This window comes from Mustela erminea, chromosome 15 (genome assembly GCF_009829155.1).
Source record: "Mustela erminea isolate mMusErm1 chromosome 15, mMusErm1.Pri, whole genome shotgun sequence".
Classification (NCBI taxonomy): domain Eukaryota; kingdom Metazoa; phylum Chordata; class Mammalia; order Carnivora; family Mustelidae; genus Mustela; species Mustela erminea.
Window position 1 is genome coordinate 53392799 of NC_045628.1, and position 23908 is coordinate 53416706.

Sequence of the window (23908 nt, forward strand, 5' to 3'; positions counted from 1 at the left end):
CTCTTAATAACATTTTCTTTTTTTCTAACTTAGTTTATTGTAAGAATAGAGTATATAATACACATAATATCCAAAATCCATTTATCAACTGTTTGTTATTGGTAAGGCTTTCAGTCAACAGTAGGGTATTAAGTTTTGGGGGAACCAAAATTTATATGCAGGTTATTGATGCTCAGGGGTCAGCAACCCTAACCCACTTATTGTTCAAGTGTTAAGTGTATACTCTTTTAATTATAAATAGTGTGCTCATGAGTGTGAAGAAATGTTCAACAAGCTTCATTATAATATTGAGAAAATATCATCTTAGTTGGTAATCTGCACCTAAGAACCTACCTCTCCCCCAGAAAGGATGTAGTACCTGGAAGTATATACTTAATTTCACTATGCTTAATACACCTTTACCTACCTGACTTTTTTTTTTTTTTTTTTTTTTTTTTATCAGAGAGAGAGAAGGGGAGAGAGCAAGCACAGGCAGACAGAATGGCAGGCAGAGGCAGAAGGAGAAGCAGGCTCCCCGCCAAGCAAGGAGCCCGATGTGGGACTCGATCCCAGGACGCCGGGATCATGACCTGAGCCGAAGGCAGCTGCCCAACCAACTGAGCCACCCAGGCGTCCCTACCTGACTTTTAGATGGAGAATACTTTCTAAATGTGCTGGACAATTTCCTATATTAAAATCTCCTTAATTCCTATTTAAAAATTCAAATTTCTATGTGCAAGTACTAGGAAGCAATTAAAAATTAAGAAATCAGCATATTGATCTTTAGGTAACATTTTAGAACCATTAATTTCATCTACACTTTCTACTTAGTGCTAAACCAAGAAGGCATTTCCAAGAACAGGAAAACCAAAATTCTAAATTAAATCTGTCTAGAGAAGGCACAGTACATTATCTTCACTATCACATGGGCTAGCTCTATTCTACTTTAAAAATCAATTTTGCATAGACCTGGACTAAACAGTCATGTGTTGCAGTGTGATAAGAACTTGCCTGATCAATGTAAAAAGCTGTGCCTCCTCGGATCTCTCGACGCTGTTTGAGATCGGTTTCAGTGGTGTCCCTGGACAAGGCAATGTATTCAACTTCCCGTCTGGTCAGCTCCTATAGAGCAGAGAGTGAAATTGTTAAATCCAATTCCCAACATATGCTTTGAAGCCAGTTATACGACAATGTTACTGCCCTAGAGAAGAGCATTCTAAATGTAATTCTGAATTAAATCCTTCTGAGTCTTAGCTTTAAGAAAAATGCAAAACATTGAACGTTAATGAAAAACATGCACGTACCTCTCCTCAGAGCTCTACTTTTGCTGCATCCAATAGTTCACTACTTAATAATTATTTACTTCTTAAGCAATAATAATCATAGTCAGGTCTTGTAAATCTTAGTATTTTTTATAGAATTCTTTTCAAATACCACATGTAATAACTTGCTTAGTTTTTTCACAAATGATAGTCATTTCAGTAAGTAATGTTCAGCTTTTTCTTAAAGGGCATCTACATTAATTAAGTCCATTAACCAGTTTACCAACCGTATGTGATATGTTGGGTTCACACTTAACCAAGTGTGAAAACAAGGTAAATACTAATACAAAGATCAACAGACGAGGGAAAGAAAACAAACACAGCTCTTCAGGAAGGACAAGAAGAAGGATGAAAGGAGGAGAGGAAGGAGAGGGAAAAGAGAATTCTTTCACAGAAAACAAACATTTTGGTTTGAAGGGGAAAACATCCAGAATTCATTTCTTTTGGAATAATTTATGCATCCCTAATGTCTTTTTGCCCTGCATGTGACAATTACGTACAAAAAGTTTTTAACATTATCCTTGGTTTTACAATATTGAATTAAAAACAATGCTGTTCTCCAGTTAAATAAGGCATACAATATGTTGTTATTAAACAGGAAGAACAAATTAATTACTGACGTATAAAGAAGAAAATTGAATGAGCATGCCATTCATGGTAAAAGAGGATAAGTCCATACAATAGGATTTTTTCCCCTCTGCCTTATCTCCATGTAATGCTGATAAAAATATAGTGTCATTTTCATTTTGTTTTTATAATATATACCTGTTTCCATATACCCATAAATTCAAGTACGTATGAAAAGAAGAAAACATTTTAAATAGAGAAAACAATATTTTTCTAAATAAGAACGAACTGCCAGTGAAAGCACACTTTTGGATTAAAGCAGCAACTCCTCTTGTTAGTGGATACCTCCTTCTTGCTTCTGGAACACATCGCTGGTATCATCATGTCGGGTTCACTGATTGGTTGAATGTGGTCACTGGAAAACCCTGTCAAAACTGGTTGACAAAGTCATACATACCTCTTACTGTTAATTTGTACCAGAGTAACACCCTGAACTGCCACACTGACAGCTCAGACCAGACAAGCACCAGCTGCTGCTTCCCAGGGATGGTCTGAGCAACTTCACCAACAGTACCAGGAGCAGCAGATGGAGGAGGCAGCAGGGGTCTGTTGAGTTTTTTGGGAGCTATCATAAAATTCCTTCTACATGGATTAAATATAAAAGAGACACAGCTATCAAATTATTTCTACTTCATTTCTTATTGGTTCAGCAGGCTTGCCCCAAAATCTCTGCCTGTAAAGTCTTCATCTACTCTGGATATTACTAAGCGTAGGATCTGATATCTAATGGCAACAGTACCCACTTGCAGAGTTTGCAAGGAAGCTTAGGCTAGTAAGCTTTCTTATGTGTATTTCCACATCCTAAAGCTGCCTCAGCTCTGTTTCATAATTTAAAGTTTGTGGGTTTTTTTTTAGAAATACAGGTTTCACACTTACAGACTTATATTGCATTTTTGAACCAACAAGACTCCTGTAATCTCCCAGCCTTTCTCATTCCACATTCCTAACAAGCTTCAGGGTCTTGCCAGAAACAAAACCAAAGATACTGTGGTCATTGTAATGAACCAGGTAGAATGGATTCTCAGCAGCTGACTCAGCATTCCTAGATAAACCACTTTGCCTTGTTTATTAATAAAATAAGGCTAATACTACAATGACCCATTATATCTCACAAGCTGGTTCTAGGAACACATATAAAATATGAAAAGTATGTGCTCAAAGAAGTTAGGTTCTGATTTGCCCATTGTATTTTTATCATCCTCACACTATATGATATTAGAAGTACCAAAATAAATCTACTACTAAAATAAAAGAGTACAGAAAGCATATTTCAATAGCACAGAAATCAATTCTTTAATAATCAAGTAACACAAGGAAGCTGAAAACAAAGTTCTTCTCTTCATCCTAAAAAATATCTTCAGAACAACTTCACCTGATCGCATTCTTCCTCCCATCAATAGAACAATGCGTATTAAACCTGACAAAGTAGAAATATAGTCCTATACATTTTTTTAAACCTGTGTTGAGATTTTAATATTTCAATTCACCTTATAACTATGCTCAGAGAACTACAAACATTTAAGAGAATAACAGGTCAGAGAAAGGATTTGAAGTCTAGCTCCATCATTTACTAGCTGGATAAAGCTCAGTAAGCTAGTTTAATAAAGTAAGCAAGTTTTAATAAACTCGTTTTCTCTATCTAAAGGGAAAAAAGCATGTAACACATAAGAGCTATTTTACAAACTTGTGGCTTCCCTTGAAGACTATACAACATCAAAAAGTCAAGAGAGTTATTTGGCATTTTAGAATGTGGATCTAAGATAAATATTCCTTGAATAATATAAAACTGGGTATTGTTTTGTAATTTCAGAATTTATGATCCAATCTGCCACTCATTGCTTGAATTTGAATTTCTTTTTTACCAGAAGTTGAGAACTTTCTAGTTGCAGCCAAAATTTCCTAAAGCTATGAAAGATAAATGTACATTTGCTTCCCAGAATACTTATTCCAAAATCTTTATTAAACAGTTTATCAACCTGAAAATTTTTTTTGAGTAATGAATAATCCTTATATTTTTATAAATTCTTAATTTATTTTAGAACATAATTAATCCAAGTTCCCTTAGGAATCCATAGAATCAATTGCTCACCAGGTATTGCATTGCAATAGAACGCCGAAGAGGCCCAGGAGGTCCTATTAGAAAGACATCTTGCCCCAAAAGATCCTTCTGCATTATCCATCTTAGATGCTGAATTACAGATTGAGCCACAGAGTCTGAAACTTCAAGAGGAAAAAAAAAAATAAAACAAAATGCAAACCAGACTACTACTTATAATATAAATCTCCAAGCAATCAATATATTTAGTATATTATATTTTTAAAAGCATATCTATGTGTACACACATACATACTCATTGATAGATACACTTGGCGAATTCTCACACTGTTTTATAGTAAAACCATTGTTATCAATGTTAAAATAGGACAAAGTTTATGATCTCATAAACAGGCACATAATCCCACATTTAACAGTTTTTAAGAACATTTGAATGATCACCTGTAAGTGTCACTAAAGAAATAAAAGCGATTTTCAAGGGCGATATAAGGCACTGGAATTGTTACTTTATTACAGTTTTACAGTCCAGTGCTTTTGTTCTAATAAGGGACCATGATCAAATCATCCCAGACAATTAATGATTATCACAGTCTTGAAAAATTGAAGAAAACTATTAACTTAAATTGTCAATAGGATGTGAGATCTACCAAACTTCACAGTGAGAAGGTTAAGTGACTTGACATCTTCAGATGTCTATTATTTAAGTCTATTCTTATACACCAACTCTTGGGAATACTAGACTACTTCATTCCAATGCCCTTCTAAGTCTACTATTAAATCACCCATTAATCTGCTCATCTTCTGCCTACCCATTTTATAAATGTTTGAATTAATATAATTAATTTGTGTTTGCTCATTTGTAAATCACCCAGTGACCTAGGAAGTGCATTTCTAGGTATCTAACAAACACTCTTGCCCTTATACATCAGGAGACAGATGGAATACTCACAGAATGCCATTCAAGATAAAACCGAATACAGCAAAGAAAAGGAAAACGTACTCATTCTTAAAAAAATAAAAACACAACTGGAGACTGGAAATGGATAAAACGCACATAAAGGAATACTACATAATGACAAAAACAGAATGAACTACCACTACTTCCAATATGTTTAACTCTTAAAAGATATTCAGTGAAAAAAATCAAGTCACAGAATAAATCTCATATGATACTGTTTTGATAATACTCAATAAGCTAGCAAACTGAATTCATTAGAAATCCATACATATGTAATAAAGTAGTGCTTGAGAAGCAAAAAAACAAGAGAATGATAAATTCAGGATAATGGATACCTAGGCAGAGAATCATAGAAATTCTCAGGGAGAATAATATTCTCAGGGAGAATATTACCAAAAACTGGGAGAATTTCAATGGTTTTGGTAATATTCTAGTTCCTAAATTGGATGTGGGTTACAGTGTCTCCTTTATTATTGTGTTCCATTTTACACATAAACACACATATATATCCTAGATAAGTCCTTTATATGTACTGGATATATTCCATATTTTTTACACTTTGTTTAATCACCCAGTGAGGTCATAAAAGAATTCAAAGATCAAACTAAGAACACTTGCCAAGGCTAAAGCTGTGCTTCCCCCACCAACCTCAACAGCACAACTTTACAAGTGTAGTCTACCTCCCACCCCGCCCACAAAGCTAACATTTAACCATTGGAAAAAATAAAGAGAAATTTCTGATTTCCTTTATCCTGGTGAAATGATCAAGAACAAGGTTTGGGGGGCAGCCTGGTTGGTTTGTCATGTCACTGGGCTCACACTAAAGCATCTCATAACTTCCCCAAACCAAGTGCCTCTATGTCTGAAAATCAGGAGATTCATCACTTAAGTGGACGTCCGTGGCTTCTCTCCTGTCCTCTGAATCCTCTACAACATGCACAGGGAACTTATCACCCTCGAGGGGGCAAACACTGGTCCTTGGAAAAGGGGTTGAAAAAAATCGTTAGATGTTACAATGGTCTGCTGTCCACTAAAGGGATACTGTACATAAAAGATATGTAGTAGATCTGTGGTATTAACATTTCATGAGATTGGGGAAAGACAAGTTGGGGTTTAAATGTCCTTGGACGAGCAATAATGAAAAACAGATTGAGAAACATTGCTCTAAGACCTAGACCTCTGAGAATCTACCAAGCAGTTTCAGGATGCTGTGGAAGCAATTCACCTGAGACTGGAGACTCGACCTCATTTATAACTATCAAATGTCCACTTAAACTATTTTCTTTCCCACTTCAGGCCTAAATCCATCTTTGTGATATATAGTTTACTCTTTCTTATTTCAAGATGAGTTAGTCAGCTTGCTGTATAAGGATGACACAAGATAAAAGAGTTAAGAAGCTTTAACTTCTCTGTCATAAAATTACACAATGTTCCCTATCCCACGGATCTACTACCTCTTCTTATGCCAATATCAAATATATAATTAAAAACATGAACACTTTTGGGATTCTTTTTGCTTATGTTTTTACAAACCTCAGCTTACTTTGGCCACAGGCCCTCTCAGCACTGTTCTTACAGTTTGGTGTCACTTTGTATTTAGCTTTGGCAATGTGCCTGACCTTCCATTACCTGGACTTGACTATTTAAAACACGACCATTTCCAAAGTTCTAGAAGGTAGAGCCAAGTAGGTCTCTTCTGCTTCCTCCCACTGTTTATTATTTATAACTACTTGTAACTGTTCATAATTACAGTCTCCATTAAGTTCTATATAGTTCTATTCCATTTTGAATGCCTTGACCTTGGAACTATAGACATTTTTAAGACTTTTTTTTAAAGTTGAAGGCAGCAGTTCCTAATCAAATGAGAGGTCTGGCCCTCACAAGTTGTCAGTATCAATTAAGTGCTGCGGTACAGGAATAATTTTTTTTTTTTTTTTTAGCAAACCCATGAAGAGTCAATTATATCTATAATTACAGAGCCCTTTATATGCCATGTACTTTCTCAAGCAGGAGAGAAAGGCACAGAGTTATCTGAAGGGGGAACTGAGTATAATCCCGAGTATGCTCACAGGAGTGAATCCACTGAGCATGATCCTCATGTGTTGAGAACCACTGGCCTAAGGTACATCTGACAATTCTCAGCAATCCTTTCCTTTACTCTTGCCACTCAACAGCGGTTCCCACCTAACCACAATACTGCCACCACTCTATGCCTGCCAGAAGGCATCAGGAAATGTCTGGGGGTACTTTCAGTTGTTGAAAAGCTTTGGGGGATGAGGGATAATTTGGTACACTACTGACATTTAGTGATGCTTAATACAATGTCCAAGGTAGTCCCATTGCCCAGTATGTCAGTGGCACCCTTGCTGAGAAATACAATGTCTGAGTTTGGGTATTTTTCAAGGTTTCTATTGCTTGCATACCACTACCGAATTATTTCTAACTAGTCACAATTAAGTCTGGAGGAAGAGTTCCTCTTCGTTTCCCCTAGCTTCTGAAAGATGAAATTGTCAGGAAGGCAAATCAGTAGTGAAGAAATTCTACCTTTAGTTTGATCTTCTAGATGTCAAGATATCCAAGGCTCTCATCACCACATTTCAATTCTACGTAAGTTTCTTAATACACATAAGCAGCTTCTGAATCCTGTAGCTGGCCCTGTAGTCTATGCTATACCTTCAGTAAGACTTCTTTTCCCGTATTTTGTCCTTCTCCAATAAACAGTCATAATAACAGCAATAATTTATTACATCTTTTTCATGTGCCGGGTAAAAATACAAATGATTTTTCATACAGGATCTCTTTTGGAACTCACACCAACCCTAGGACGCAGCAAACTCTACTGTGTCAGAATACAGAATTGGGCCAAACTGTTCAAATCCCAACTCTGCTGTCTACTAGCTATGTAAACTTCAACAGTTATTTCAATTCTCTTTGCTCAGTTTCTCCATCTGTATAACAGATATAACAAAGGTACTTATTCATAAGGTCATAATGAGGATTAAATTAGGCACTTAGAACAGTGTCTGGTAACAGTAAGTGCCATATAAGCATTCTTTAAATATTCATTACCTAAGTTTCATGAAAAGAAAATTGAAGTTCTTATTCACAGTTGCTCTGTGCATGAACCAGGACTTTGACCTAAGCTTCTGAGTTCAAAGCTTGCACTCTAGCCTTTATGTCCTACTACCCCTCCAAAATCTTTTTAACAGGCTCTATCTTCAAATCCAAGATTTTCCCTACAAGTGTGCACCTCATGGGGCTCCAACAAGTTTAATGGACTTGCTTTTCTGGACATCAATACTATTTCTTCATTTTTGAGAATGCCAATGATATCATGTTTTACTCCTTTTATTGAAAATTCCAATTTTTACACTATGGTATGAGAGGACCTGTTTCTCTTAAAAAAAAAAAAAACCTCCCATTTTTACTTACTTATTTTTTAGTTTAGTCTATTATGTCAAAGAAAATATTTAATTTGTCCAAAAATTGTATTAAACTACTGAGAGAAAGCATCACATACTGCTGTGTGGTGTCTGTGGTGTATTTTACGTTAATGCTTGAAACTAGCTGTATTTTTAGGATGGCCTCAAGAAAACATGAGTCATACTTAAAAGCATTCCAGAAATAGAAACAAGATGTAAGACTGTACATTACGAACATCTGCAAAACAAACCGCCAAACTGCCATGCATAACCTCATATAAACACAGCCCTGCGTGCACGAGGAAACCCTGACTTCCATGTTTTCAGGCACAAGATGCTACCTTCCGGGAGGCCACATAATGATAAACTGATGTCAAAATAATACCAGAGAGCCTAATCCTGTATTCTAACATTTCCCTCTCTAGGTAAAAATAAAACATCTGGTTCATGTTGGGCTACATTCCTTATTCAATCCCCAGCCAATACTTGTTTCACAAAAAAAAAAAAAAAAAAAAGTGTACTATTTTTTACCCAGGCATATTCAAGGTCTTTAAAATAAGTTTATTAAAGGAATCCAAATTATAATTTTCTCCCTCTGCAGACTTAAACTTGTCATACATGTAAAGATTAAAATTAAAATTTCAGAAAATTACACATAGTTCTCATTTCATTATAGTAAGTCCTTGAAAACTAGTGATGCTTTGTAAGCATCCCAAGGGGCAACATAATATAATGGAGGGGAAAAAAAAAATGCCTTTGAAGCCAAACAGACGTAGCTGTGATTTCTCATCCTGTCTTTTATCAGTGTCCTTGGACAAGAATTCTGAATCTTCCGGGCTTAAGTTTTCTTATTTTCAAGAGAGCATTAATAATACTTATCAAGTATGACTATTATGAAGATTACAGGTAAAGCGTCATGCCAAACCCCTCAGCCAGTGACAACCACGAATGGAAGAACATTAAAGCCTTATCCTCACCTGCAAAATCCTCTACCTGGTGTGCGTCCTAGACAGTGGGCTGCACAGTGTGGACTCGGTGGTAATGAATGGGCTTCTGGGTTTATACTCAAATGACCATCTGGACCTAGAGCCCACCCTGAAGAAATAAAGGAGAAAGGAACCCAACATTTACCACATCCCTGACTACTAGAGCTTATGTTAGGTACTTCCTCATGGCATTTCACTGTATTGACCATAGTCATCCCACAAAATAGTTCAGGAAGAATGTGAACCCGAGTTTGCCACACTACTCTGCATTCCCTCCTACCACAGCACAGTGAGAGATTTCAAAAGAATCACACCTAATCTCAGTGCATGTTCATTTACTAAACTGTCACCTATCATATATCATTCTGTACTTGACTATGATGGATGTCAAGGAAAAAAACATACAGTATATTTAGAACTGAAACCTACATCATTTACCACATGGGCTAACCAAACTAAGAAATTAAATCATTTACACAGCTACATTTGTTAAGGACCTACTCTATGGGCTTAGCACCAAAATGAATACAATAAGGTCCTCTGAAGGTGTCAAAGGAAAACACTGCATATATTTAAAGCCCAGTTTATATAAAGCCACTCATCTATAATGTAGACTGATGAGTCTGATCCAATATTGCTGTAATCCAAATTAAATGAGAAGACAATACTGGCCAACACGGTCCTCAGAATAGAGAAGCCATTTAGTTTTTCTTAAAACAGGAAAAACACATCAATATACATTAAATAAATGGAAGCATATCCACATACAATGATTAAGGGTCAAGCTGTTTATTTTTTGTGTAGAGATATTGGAACAAGAGTATATATATGCATGTTTTTTCTTGTATTTGCATAGAGAAATACAGAAAAGATACCCCTGCAACTAATAATGTTGCAAATAATGTAAATAGAAACAGGTGAAACTATGATTTCTCAGTGTGCATTTTTTTATATTGTTTCAGTTTCTGAAACACATAAATGTACTATTCCTACAAAAAAAACCTAAGTTACTTTTTTTTAAAATCAAGTTTTAGAAAACCCTTGAGACAGGAAAATTTTTATAATATAATGCTTTGTGAAAATGGTCACAAAATAGTACATAGCGAATATTTTCTTGAATGATGCAGGTAAGTACAGTCATTTTTAAAAACACTGGGTACATTTATAAGATCTGACTCACACAAAGTATATTCTCGGACCAAAATTAAATTATATTGCAAATTAATAATAAAAAGATCTTTGGGGGCACCTGGGTGGCTCAGTAGGTTGGGCCTCTGCCTTTGGCTCAGGTCATGATCTCAGGGTCCTGGGATCGAGCCCTGCATCAGGCTCTTTGCTCAGCGGGGAGCCTGCTTCCCCCTCTCTCTCTGCCTCCCTCTCTGCCTACTTGTGATCTCTGTCTGTCAAATAAATAAATAAATAAATAATCTAAAAAAAAAAATTAAAAAAAAAATCTTTGGAAAATCTCCAAATATTCAGAAACTAAACAGTACACTTGTAAATACCACATGGGTCAAAGATGAAATCAAAAGGGAAATTGCCAAGCACACTGGAACAAATGAAAGTAAAAATACAATGTAGCCAAATTTATGGCATGCCACTAAGGGAGTACTTAGGGGAAATTTTATAGCACTAAAGGCCAGTGTGGAGAAAAAGGAAGGATTTCAAATTAATGGGCTCAGATTCTGCCTTAAGATACTAAAGAAGGAAGAGCAAGTGAAACCCAGAGAAATGAAATTTATACTGATCAGAGCTTAAATCAATGAAATTGAAAACAAAATAATTTTTAAAAATTAATGAAACCAAAAGTTTATTTTTTGAGAAATCAATAAAGTTGACAAATCAGGAGAGACTGATTAGGAAAGAGAGAAGAGAAAACAGTATGGAGGTTCCTCAAAAAGTTGAAAATAGAGCTAACTTACAGCCCAGCATTGCACTACTGGGTATTTACCCTAAAGATACAAATGTAATGATCCGAAGGGACACATGTACCCCAATGTTTAGAGCAGCAATGCCCAAAATAGCCAAGCTATGGAAAGAGCCTAGAAATCCAACAACAGAAGAATCGATAAAGAAGATGTGATACACACACACACACACACACACACACACACACACACAATATTATGCGCCATCAAAGAAATGAAATCGTGCCATTTGCAATGACGTGGATGGAACTAGAGGGTTTATGCTAAGCAAAATAAGTCAATCAGAGAAAGACAATTACCATATGATTTCACTAATGAGTGAAATCTCTCACTCACTATGAGTAATTTGAGAAACGAGACAGAGGATCATAGAGGAAGGGAGGGGAAAAGGAAATGAGATGAAATCAGAGAGAGAGATAAATCGTAATAAGAGACTCAACCTCAGGAAACAAACTGACGGTTGCTAGAGAGGAGGCAGGGTGGGAAGGAGAGGGTGGCTGGGTGATGCACATTGGGGAGGGTAAGTGCTATGGTGAGTGCTGTGAATTGTGTAAGACTGATAATTCACAGACCTGTACCCCTGAAGCAAATACAATATATGTTAAAAGAGAAGACACAGATTACCAAAGTCAGGTCAGGAATATGAGATAGGGGTTGACATGAAGTACAGATACTTCAGATATTAAATGGAGAATTAGTGTGAAAATTTTTATGACAACACACTCCACAACTTGGAAAAAATGGACAAATTCCTTGAACGACGAATTCCTTTAAAAAGTCAGCTGTTCTTGGGGCACCTGGTGGTTCAGTCAGTTAAGCGTCTAACTCCTGGTTTCAGCTCAGGTCATGGTCTTGCAGTCATGGGATCTAGCCCCACTCAAGCTCGGCACTGAGCATGGAGCCGGCCTGAGATTCTCTCTTCTCTCCCTCTGCCCCTCCCCTTGTCCCACCCACTCACACTCAATCTCTCTTTAAAAAAAAAAAAAAAAAGGTCAGCTGTTCCTTAGCTAACACAAGAAAAGGTAACTTCAATAACTATATCTAACAAAGAAATTGAATTAATTAAAAACCTTCCCATGAAGAAAACTCCAGGCCAACATACCTTCAAGATGAAGTCTACCAACATTTAAGGAAAAAAAGCTAGTTTTATACAAATTCATTCAGAAAACTGGAAAAGGAAGAAATACTCCCCAATTCATTCTATGAGACCAGCACTGTCTGAAAACTAAAATCTGACAAAGACATCACAAGGAAAGTGCTATAGACTGAATATGTTCCTCTAAAATGCACATGTTGAAATCCTAACTCTCAATGTGATGGTATTAGGAGGTGGGGCCTTTGGGAGGTGATTAGGAGCACTCACGAATGGGATTAGAACCTTTAGAAGAAAAGACACCGGAGCTTGCTCTGTCTCTCCACTCTTTCTGCCATGTATAGATACAAGAAGTCAGCGGTCCACAACCCAGGAGAGGGCCTTTTCAGAACCCGATCATACTGGTGCCCTCATCCCAGACTTCCTGCTCCCAGAATTGTGGGAAATATGTTTCAGGTTTTTCATAAGCCACCCAAGCTATGATGCTTTGTTATAGCACCTGGATCTAGGACCAAAAGAAAACTACAGATCAATATCCTTCATAAATATAGACACAAAAATTCTAAACAAAATTCTCTCAAACTGAAACCAATAATATGTAAAAACAACAACACATTATAACCAAGTAGGATTTATTCCAGAAATGCAAAGTTAGCTTAACATTTAAAAATCAATTAATTCCTGGCAATTCACAGACCTGTACCCCTGGGGCTAATAATACATTATATGTTAATTTTAAAAAATCGATTAATTCACCATGTTAACAAGCTAAAAAAGAAAAAACACATTATCATGTCAAAGAACACCTGACAAAATGGAATATCACTTCCTGATTGCAATCCACAAATGGGAGAAAACTTCCTCAACTTGATAAACAACATATATGAAAAATCTATGCCTAACATACTTCAGGGTGAAAGGTAGAATGCTTGCCCCCAAAATCAGAAATAAGACAAATTCTCTGTTCTCATCACTGCTATTCAACATTTACTGGAGGTACTAGCAAAAACAGTAAGGGAAAAACAAACAAAGAAAAAGCCCCACCCAATTAAAAAGAAGCAGTATTACCTTTATTTATATATAACAAGACTGTTTATACCAGAACTGTGATAAAATCTACAAAACAAGCTCTAGAATTAATAAGCGAGTTTAGCAAGGTGCCAAGATACAACGTCAATATACAAAAATCAATTGTATTTCTATGTTGAAATTAAAAAAACAACACCATTTATAGTAATAACATCAAAAATATGAAATACTTGAATGATGACTGACAATGTACACAAAACTTATACACTGAAAAAAACAAAAGGGGTACCTCTAAGTGGATCAGTCGTTTAAGCACGCAACTCTTGATTTCAGCTCAGGTCATGATCTCAGGGTCCTGGGATAGAGCCCTGACTCTGGCTCTCTACTGGGCTTGGAGCCTGCTTAAGGTTCTCTCTCTCCCTCTGCCCCCCTCCCCAACCCACCCCCATCCCTCTCTCTCAAAGAGGAAAAAAAAAAAAAAAACACTGAGAGAAATTAAAGATCTAAATGAATGGAGAGATACACCTTGTTTATGGGTTGCAAAACTCAATATTATTAAGATATTGAATCTACAGATTCAACGCAATCCCAATCAAAATCCCAGTAGGCTTTTTTTGTGGAAACTGATAAGCTGATTCTAAAATCATAAAGGTCCAATGGACCCAGAATAGTCAAAACATCTTTGTAAAAGAACAAAGATGGAAAACTAATTAACATTACCTGATTTCAAGATTTACTGTAATACTTTAGCAATCAAGACAGTGAGACTATGGTGTTAAGATAGAGATCACTAGGGCGCCTGGGTGGCTCAGTGGGTTAAGCCGCTGCCTTCGGCTCAGGTCATGATCTCAGAGTCCTGGGATCGAGTCCCACATCGGGCTCCCTGCTCAGCAGAGAGCCTGCTTCCCTCTCTCTCTCTCTCTGCCTGCCTCTCCATCTACTTGTGATTTCTCTCTGTCAAATAAATAAATAAAATCTTTAAAAAAAAAAAAAAGATAGAGATCACTAGAACAGTCTAGAAACAGACTCACAATTTCTGACAAAGGTATAAAGGCAAGTCAGTGGAGAAAGGATAGTCTTTTCAACAAACAGTACTGAAACAATTAGATATCCATATGCAAAACATGAACTTTGACCCACACCCTATATAAAATGACCTCTGACTCACACCATTATGTAAAAATTAACTTAACATGGATAATAGACCTAAATATAAACTATGTATACAACTGTGAAAAGATTTGGGAGAAAAACAAGAAAAAAATCTTTGTAATCTTCCATCAGACAAAGATTTCTTAGGTATGACACAAAAAACCACAATCCATAAAAGTAAAAACTGATAAATTGGATTTCACTAAAATTCAAAATGGCTGCTCTTCAAAAGTCATAATTTAAAAAATTAAAGGACAAGTTGCCAACTGAATGAAAATATTTATAAATCTTTTATCTGGTAATTTTCTTATATCCAGAATGTATGAAGAAATCTCAAAACTTGGGTGCGTGAGTGGCTCGGTCTGTTAAGAATCTGCCTTCAGCTCAGGTCATGATCCCAGAGTCCTGGGATCAAGCCCCAGGTCGAACCTCCTTCTCCCTCTCCCTTGGCAGCTTGTGCTTCCTTGCTCTCTCTCTCTGTCAAATAACTAAATCCAAAAAAAAAAAAAAAACAACCCTCAAGACTCAAAAGAACACAAACGCCCTAATAAAAAAGTGGACAAAAGATGTGGACACTTCATCAAAGATATACAGATGGCAAATAAGCACATAAATAAATGTTCACCATCATTAGTCACTAGGAAGTGCATATTAAAATCACTAGGAAATGCAAATTAAAATCACTAGGAAATACCACTATATACCTATTAGAATGGCTGAAATTAAAAACACTGACCATACCAAGAGCTAGCAAGAAGGCAGAGAAACTGGAACTCTTATACACTGCTGGTAGAAATGGAAAATGAAACAACTACTTGGGAAAAGAGAATGGCAGTTTCCTGAAAAGTTAAATATCTACTATGTGATATACCATTCCACTCAGGCATTTACACACGAAAAAAGAAAGTATTATGTCCCTATAAAGACTTACACACGAATGTTCATTCATGTTCAGCACCTTCATTTAAAGAGCCTCAAAACAGTAACAGTGATGTCCACCAACAGATGAATGAATGAACAGGCAAACTAATTACTCAGCAATAAAAACTGATGAACTATTGAGACATGCAACATGAAAGAATCTCAAAATTATGCTAAGTGACAGAAATCATATAATATAAAATGCCTGTAAGAAAAAAATTATATATAATAATACATATTAATATATAAATATATAAATAAAAGTGAACATACAAATATATATTTATAGATAATAAATATATTTATATAATAAATATATTTTAATATATATGATTCCATTTGTATAAAATTCCAGAAAATACAACCATACCTACAAAGCAGATCAGTGATTCCCAGAAAATGGAGGAACCAGGGGACATTTACAAAGGGGTTTGAGTACACTTTCAGTGGTGATGAATTTATTTGACCAATATTTGACTAATGATGTTTCAACTTTCATAAGTTTTGATATATCAAAACTTATGAAACTGAAAAGAAAAACAACTATGAAACTGTACATTGAAATATGTGAAAATCATTATATGTAAATTATACTTGGCAACATTTTTCTTAAAAGATTTGAATAACACATTAAGATGTTAACAGTGGTTATAATTAGACTTACATATGATTTCAGTTTTATCCTTTTGTTTTTCAGGATTTCAGTATCCCAAGTTTTTTGTATTCATCATGTTTTATTTTTGTAATAGGAACAAAAAGTTATACAGTTTGAAAAACCACATTGCAAAGTAACAACAGCCTTTCTGGAAGTAGAGAATAACTGGTACACAGGGAAAGCAGTAATATGACAGGTAATATCTATTAGAATATTTGACAAATCAATTTATCACAATTTAACACCCAAAATTCAATCTGCGACTCAGCTTCTTATAAAGTTTTTATCATCCATAACATACTGTTACATTGTGATAATCTACTGAAGATATTTTTGTTGGCCTTAGGGTAGCTGGTCATATTTATGACAAGACTATACCAACCAAAACCACAAAATTAAACCAAAGGAATGACTTTTACTTATGAACACATCTCAGAAGAACCAAGAATTTTTAGGTCCTGTCAGATGAATCTGAGTTCTTTAAACACAAAGCATGAACATTTTATTTTTATAACTCAGGTTCACAGAGAAAGCAGTTATAATAGATGTATTCTTTAGGAAGTTTCACTTTAAACATAAGGGTTTTATCAGCTATTTTTAAAGTTATAATCTAACACATGCTTACTGTAACAAAGGAAAAAAATCCAAAAATGTAAAAAGAAAAATGATCTCTCTTGACCCCGTCCATTCACAGCCTCACTCCTAACCCAATGCCCTCAAAAAAACTTAAAATTAAAAACTTGGAGTTTAGCCTTCCATACTTTTCTGTGTACAGAAGGACATCTGACATACCTGTGAAAGTATTCAAGTTGCTAAAAAAAAAAAAAAAAAATTGTATCAGACTTTATACACTACCCCAAAGTCCGAAAACTCTTTTTTTTAGTCTGCAATTTTTGCTTAACAATATGGCATGGACACCCTCAAGATCCACAGATATAAATCTAACATTATTTTTTAGCAGTGCAGAAGTCCATAACATGGGTAAACAATTATTTATTCAACTATTCCTTTACTGATACATTCATTGCTTCTTGTTTTTGTTACTATGTAACACCAAAATGCTGAAATACATATTGTGTACAAATATCTTTTACAAACTGATTTTTTCCTTAATGAACATAACTGACAAAGAAACTACTACATCAAAGATATATATTTTTTTATTTTATTTTCTTAAAGATTTTATTTATTTATTTGAGAGAGAGAGAGAGCATGAGTGGGAGGAAGGGGCAGAGGGAGAAGGAGAAGCAGACTCCCCACTGAGCAGGGAGCCTGACGTGGGGCTGGAGCCCAGGACCCTGAGATCATGACCTGAGCTGAAGACACTTAAGACTGTCACCTAGGTGCCCCTATTTTCTTAATTTTAATAGCTACTACCTTATTACTTTCCAAAGAAGCTATATCGACGCACACTTCCACGAGCTATGTCAATGTAGGTACTGGACATTATCATACTTTTTGGTTTTTTAGATTTATTTATTTGAGAGAGAGAGAGAGAGAGAATGCACGCATGCATGTGTGGGCAGAGGGAGAGAATCTTCAAGCAGACTCCCCTATTGAGCATGGAGCCCCACATAAGACTTGATCCCACACCCTGTGAGATCGTGACCTGAGCAAGAGTCCCACACAACCGACTGAGCCATCCAGGCACCCTACTATACTTTTAAATTTTGGCTCTTATATAATTATATAATTTGTATCTCTCTAACTATTAAAGAGGTTTAGAACATACCCATTTGGATTCCCTCTCCTGTGGCATGGCTATTTAAATCCTTTGCCTATTTTCTACCAGATGATACAGTGTTTCTTAGCAATTTCTGAGATATATTTGTATATTAAGGGTATTAATCCTCTATCATATGTGTCAGATATCCATTAAAATGTGACTTTTAACTTAGGGGTTTACTACTTCGATTCATTTTCTCATTCAAATAATGTCATCCATAGTGGTTAAATGACCACACAGATCCAAAGAAGCCTATTTAATATTACATAGTTCAAAAATTGTACATCTGCAATGAAAGTTGCAGAAAGCATCAACGGAAAATAAAAAGCAACAAAATGATCCAAGAAACGTTAAGTTGTCTTTAGCATGGTGCCTGGGAGAAAGAACACTAAAAAAAATTTAGGCACTGAATAAAGATTGCTGTGAGACTCTGGAGGAGACTTCAGGCCAAGTCACAGGGCTTTAAAGGTTGATGGGACTCTTCCCTTTGAGGGCTCTATTCTAGCTTAAGAAATTTTAAATGAAATCCTTTTCTCCAAGTAAGTTCTCATGTAATGAGTAGCAATTAGTTAACTATTGAAGATACGGGAAATCTTCAGGATGGGAGGCTTTGCTCCTCAGATTATTGAAGCTCTGTCTCTATTCTGTAAGTGGATCTTAGATAACACCTTCCTGGAGGACTTTTGTGTAAGCTTTGCCACTCATTCATTGAAACTGCCAAGTACCTGCAGTGATTGTTCGATATTATCCACAGACCAAAAAAATTACAGTTTTCCATGCTATTCTGTCGTTTACATGTTGAAGAATTTCTCAAACCTCTTGAAATTATTTACAAACACCCCCTCCTCCCCCCTCAAAACCTTTCACACTATTTCACACTTATTATGCCAAAAATCACCACTTTTAAAGCACAATGTTGTAATTCTTACAGAAAACATTTGTGGGCCCTAATTGCTTGGATATGAGCTCCATGTGTCCAGCAAACCTTAAATGACCTCACATATAATTGGTTCACAGACTGCAACAAGGAAATGATGTAAGGAAGCAGAAATATAACTCTGAAGTCGACTTTAAAGTCATCTATTGAAACCTGCTACCCTGGAGCATCACCTTGTAAGGCAAACGCTGGAAGAAATATCAGCTTGATATAATATAGTTTAACTCCGAGAACAAAAACATGAAGGAACCCCTTTTCACCAGTTGGCAATTTCATCTAAGCCTTGAGATGCGCTTTTCATTCAAAAAGGCAAAAATCTTCAATTACTCACTTCAACACTAGCAGGGGAGAGACTAGGAACTAAGATGATAAGTGGGAGTTAACAATGGTTAAGGCAGGAGGTGACAAGACCTAGATAATAAAAAACTGAAGAACAGTCCAACTCCTCTGTCTGTTATGTGGCCGGCACTGGGGTAAATGCTGCGTCAAACACTATTCAAATGAGAAGCTGACAACCGACTATAAGATTCAAGCATTCATTATCTTAGTCAAATGGTCAAAGAATTAAGAAATTTTATTTTCATGACATAATACCACTTTCATGTGGTTTTAAACTGAATTTTGGACTTCCACTTGAGAATATTCCCAGTCTATAGCATCTCTGTTGGCTAACAGGATTTCTACCACTTCCATTAAATTAGGTGTTAAATATGAGGGTTCATGTCTCAACACTGTGATTTTTATTTCCTAATTACTAAAAGACAACAATTGATTTTCAGTGCTCTGAATAACCCTGGAAAGGACAGAAATAAAATAGCACCACCATGCCTCAACTATTTCAATATTTTCAATTGTTACTACGCTCTTAAGTTCCAAAAGAGTTACCTAACATACCAGTTTTCTTTTCATTCCCAGACTTACTCTAAAGTAGCCAGAAATACTGGGACAGACCATTAAAAAAAAAAAAAAATCAATCTGAAGTCAGGAAATCTGGGCTTTGCTACTAATTAATTAGTCTTCTGACCTCTTTCTTATGGTCCTACTTTCCTGGTTATGAAATGAGTTTCAGAGAGGATGGTAATTGCTAAAATTCCTTTCCTTAACAAAAATCTGTCATTTATGTTTCATTTTAAAATGTTAAATATGCAAAAGCAAAGAGCTAAACTGAAGCATAAATATGGGTGGGAAAGCCACAGGGTATCAAAACTTCATTCAACAAAACACTATTTTCAAAATATTTTAAAATATTTTAAAAAGTAACTCCAAAAGAGGAGGGGGTAACTATCTAGTTTCTCTAGTTTCTCTCAAAACCAAAACCCATAATCTCCAATCAGTCATCTAATAGCAAGAGTAAAGCCAAACAGCTATGATTTTTCTATCTTGGAAACAGTCCCTGAGAGAGGGAGAAGTAGTTGAAAGAATACAATATTTGACCCTAATATAGGAAGTAGATGCTCCAAAACATGTTTTACTAATCAATAAATATATCTACCCCAATTAATACATAGCAACCATGTAATACTTATGTGGCTATGTGAGATTTTGGTTTACTTATTAGCTCAGCCACTTTTCCTATTTCAGGTTAACCAAACTCCCAATAGTCTTTCCCCTACAAAAGGGTGCAGCTCCTCATACAAAAGACTAGTAGAGACAATGTTAATTTACTACTGGGTATAACACTGGCACTATTATTTTGATACACAAACAATAATATACCTAAGGATACTTATATTATTATGAATATGGTGGGAACAATGATGAATGGATGACAAGCACAGAAAAAGAAAACCAAAGCCTATACACCATCCAACTGCTTTCAATATAAACTCTTTTCTGATAAATTACAAAGGGTAAGCTACTAACACCTAAACATAAAAGAAATGAAAATTTTTAATTGCATAAAAGATTTCTGAAAACAGCAACAGAAATTCAAAGTATGTTAAAACAGAAAATGTTGGGGCACCTGGGTGGCTCAGTGGGTTAAGCCTCTGCCTTCAGTTCAGGTCATGGTCTCAGGGTCCTGGGATCAAGCCTCGCATCAGGCTCTCTGCTCGGTGGGGAACCTGCTTCCCCCTCTCCCTCTGCCTGCCTCTCTGCCCACTTGTGAGCGCTCTCTCTTTCTCTCTCTCTCTCTGTCAAAAAAATAAATTTTAAAAAATTCTTTGAAAACAGAATATGTTGAGGGTTTTTCTTTGTTTGCTTTTCTGGGTTTTTTTGGCAACAAAATATTTGGGTCTTTCTATATTTAAAAACAGATACCTTTTACACATGGAACTTGATCTAAGCCAACTACTGCTAAATTGCCTCCCCGCCAGTCATTTGCAAAATATGAAAATATATTCATTCAAAGCATATGTTTGTAAGTCTTAAAATTGATATTGTTACTAGAATCCCTTGAATCCTTAAAGCTGGTATAGTCTTATTATACATTCTCTCACTTAATAAGATCCCCAGTTCCCAAATGATTAAGCATCTATAGCTATGATAAAATATTTTAGCAGACCCTCAATAGGAGAGACACAGTGCCATCTTAGTTGTTAAAAGGGAAGAAGAGTGCTATCCCCTGCTGGCAGCAGCCAAGCAATGACCATGATTCATGTCTAGGTAAAGCTTGAAAGGACAACATTCCTTCCACACTATAAACACATAGTGTGTTTTTAACACACTATGTTTTTAACACTATATAAAAACTATATATAAAACTATATTAAAAAATATATAACAATATAAAAAAACCACAGTGTTTTTAACACTATAAAAACATATTGTTTCAAAGTTTTATCTTTGAAAGAAGATTGAAGCTTTTTTGAAGAGCCTACTGCCACCATGTGTGATCCTAGAAACAACCTAACTATGGACAAATTCAAAATCAAATCTAGAGAAGATTCCAGATTCATTCTTTATTTTTTAGAGAGACAGAAAGCAGGAGAAAGGGAGAGGAACACTGCCAAGTAGGCTGTATGCCCAACATGGAGCCTGACGTGGGGCTCAGTCTCACAACGCTGAGATCACGACCTGAGCCAAAATCAAAAGTTGTCACTTAACCAACTTGAGCCACCCAAGTGCCCCTCCAGATTCATTTTTTAAAAGTAAGACTGAATGAAGACAAAAATGTTTTTAACATATCTTTTAAGCGGAATCATAGCAGCCCTCAGTGTTATAAGGGCAATGGGAAGTAAGAAGGAACAGAATCAGGAGACTGAGTAAATGGTTGTGTCAGGGACTCTTATTTATTGAGCACTACGTCCCAGGCATTATCCTATTCATTTTACACAGGCTATCTGATTCAATCCTTAAAATATATCCATAAGGTTGAAATGATTGTTTCTACACTGGCAAGAAAATCAGAGCAGTTAAATGACTACAGAAATAGAAGGAGGCAGAGGAGGAGGAAGATGAGGAGAAGGAAGGAAGGGAAATCCATATCTAGGAAATAGTACATACAAAATCTCAAACATATTCTTTTCCTTCCAAATAGACGCTTCCATACAGAACACAAACTATGTATAATGGTTTTCCTACTGTCTATCAAGAGTGGATATTATTCCTCACTTCCAAAGTTCATTATAAAAGTTAGCTACATTCGTAATAAAAAAATAAAGTCCAGAAATCAGGAAAAAAATGAGTGTTTTCAATCATCATGTAAGGTGTTCTAAATCTACTTTGTTAAGTTTCTCTAGGTAAATATAACAACTTATTAAAGATTTAAGTCCCTAGTCTCACCCCCAGAAAAGATTACCTATCAATTACAATAATATGATTAGGCATAACCATTAAATAATGAACACTAGAAATAAATGCTCCTGAATCCCACTTCTAGTTAGGAAGAAGAGAATTGAAGAGAATTTTACTTTCAACCTAACAATGAGAACAAGGCAGTTAATCTGTAAAAATCACAGTTTCTTAAAACCTACCATACAGCTAAGAATTCAAAGAAACCTGAGCGAACTAAATTCTAGAGAGTAATGAGCATTTTCAAGGAAAGAAGAGATGCACAGCATGTACATCCCGGGCAGAATGGTAGGAGGAGGAAGAAATCCGCCATAGGTGTATCAGGAGAAGCAAGCTGGACTTCCAACAACCTAAAATGGCCACACACGAGCTGAGATGATGAACTCATCTACTGAAAAGTCTCAGTCACAGAGGAATTGGCACTTACCCACTAACTATTCCCCCCTGGCCTTCACTGAATACACAGGGGTACACACTAAAAACCAGACAAAGGGCAAGAACTGAGACAGATTCTTTCTGAAGCATACTGCACCTTTTGTTAATACAAGGCAACAACCCAGTGAAGCCTGGGGGTGGGACAGAAAAAGCAACAGAAATCCCTTCAAGGCACTTCATGTCTTTATACCGTATAAAGCAGCAGCTCTCATGAACCATGTTCCGGCAGAAGAGCTGAGATAAATTCCTCTGTGGCACACTTGGCCTTCATTGATATGGCCTTTGGCTGGAGAAGGGCAACAGCTTAAAGAGAAATCTGGGTTGGAGAAAGGAGAATGCAGGACTAAAGGGCAAAGCTCCCAAGCAACCAAAAACATAGCCATAAAGCAAAGAGAAATGAGCCATGGTTTGTAGCGCTGGAAATTCAGCTATAAAGCATAAAGAAAGCTCTGGAATCTCACCAGAATTCACATGACAGACGTTACTAAAGAAAAAGTCCTGATCTCTTCCTCAGTACCTCTGAAGGTAGAGATAAGTGGAATCTAACTAATCTACAACAAAGCCCAGTCAGAGCTCAAGCATATACTGGTTTGACTCTGCATTCCTCCTCCAGTGCCCACCTCCACAAACATGGGACTTAGCAGATGAAGAGGCATGCCCTTTTCTGGGGTAAATATCATTTACTTCAGTCTCTACCATTCTTTTATACACAATGCCTGGCATACAATAAAATATTATGAGACAAACAGAGAAGCAAGAAAATGTGATCCACTACTGGGTATTTACCCTAAAGATACAAACGTAGTGATCCAAAGGGGTATGTGCACCCAAATGTTTATAGCAGCAATGTCCACAATAGCCAAACTATGGAAAGAACCTAGATGTCCATCAACAGATGAATGGATAAAGAAGATGTGAGATATATATATATATATATATACACACACACA

The 23908-nt window shown here is 36.0% G+C and overlaps 1 protein-coding gene across 2 annotated transcripts in view; it reads right to left on the reverse strand.

Annotated features, from left to right (window-relative positions):
• Positions 1 to 23908, reverse strand: part of VWA8 (von Willebrand factor A domain containing 8) — a 322073-nt gene that overhangs the window by 276669 nt on the left and 21496 nt on the right. Inside the window, exons 1-3 of one of the 2 annotated variants that reach the window (XM_032315221.1) lie at positions 15844 to 15981; positions 4018 to 4148; positions 991 to 1101 (exon numbers count right to left, since the gene is read on the reverse strand). In XM_032315221.1, coding sequence (XP_032171112.1) covers positions 991 to 1101; positions 4018 to 4148; positions 15844 to 15892 — 291 coding nt within the window. In that variant the 5' untranslated portion in view covers positions 15893 to 15981. Of the gene's footprint in view, positions 1 to 990; positions 1102 to 4017; positions 4149 to 15843; positions 15982 to 23908 lie in introns of those variants that run through there. The other variant, XM_032315220.1, reaches the window with a different exon arrangement.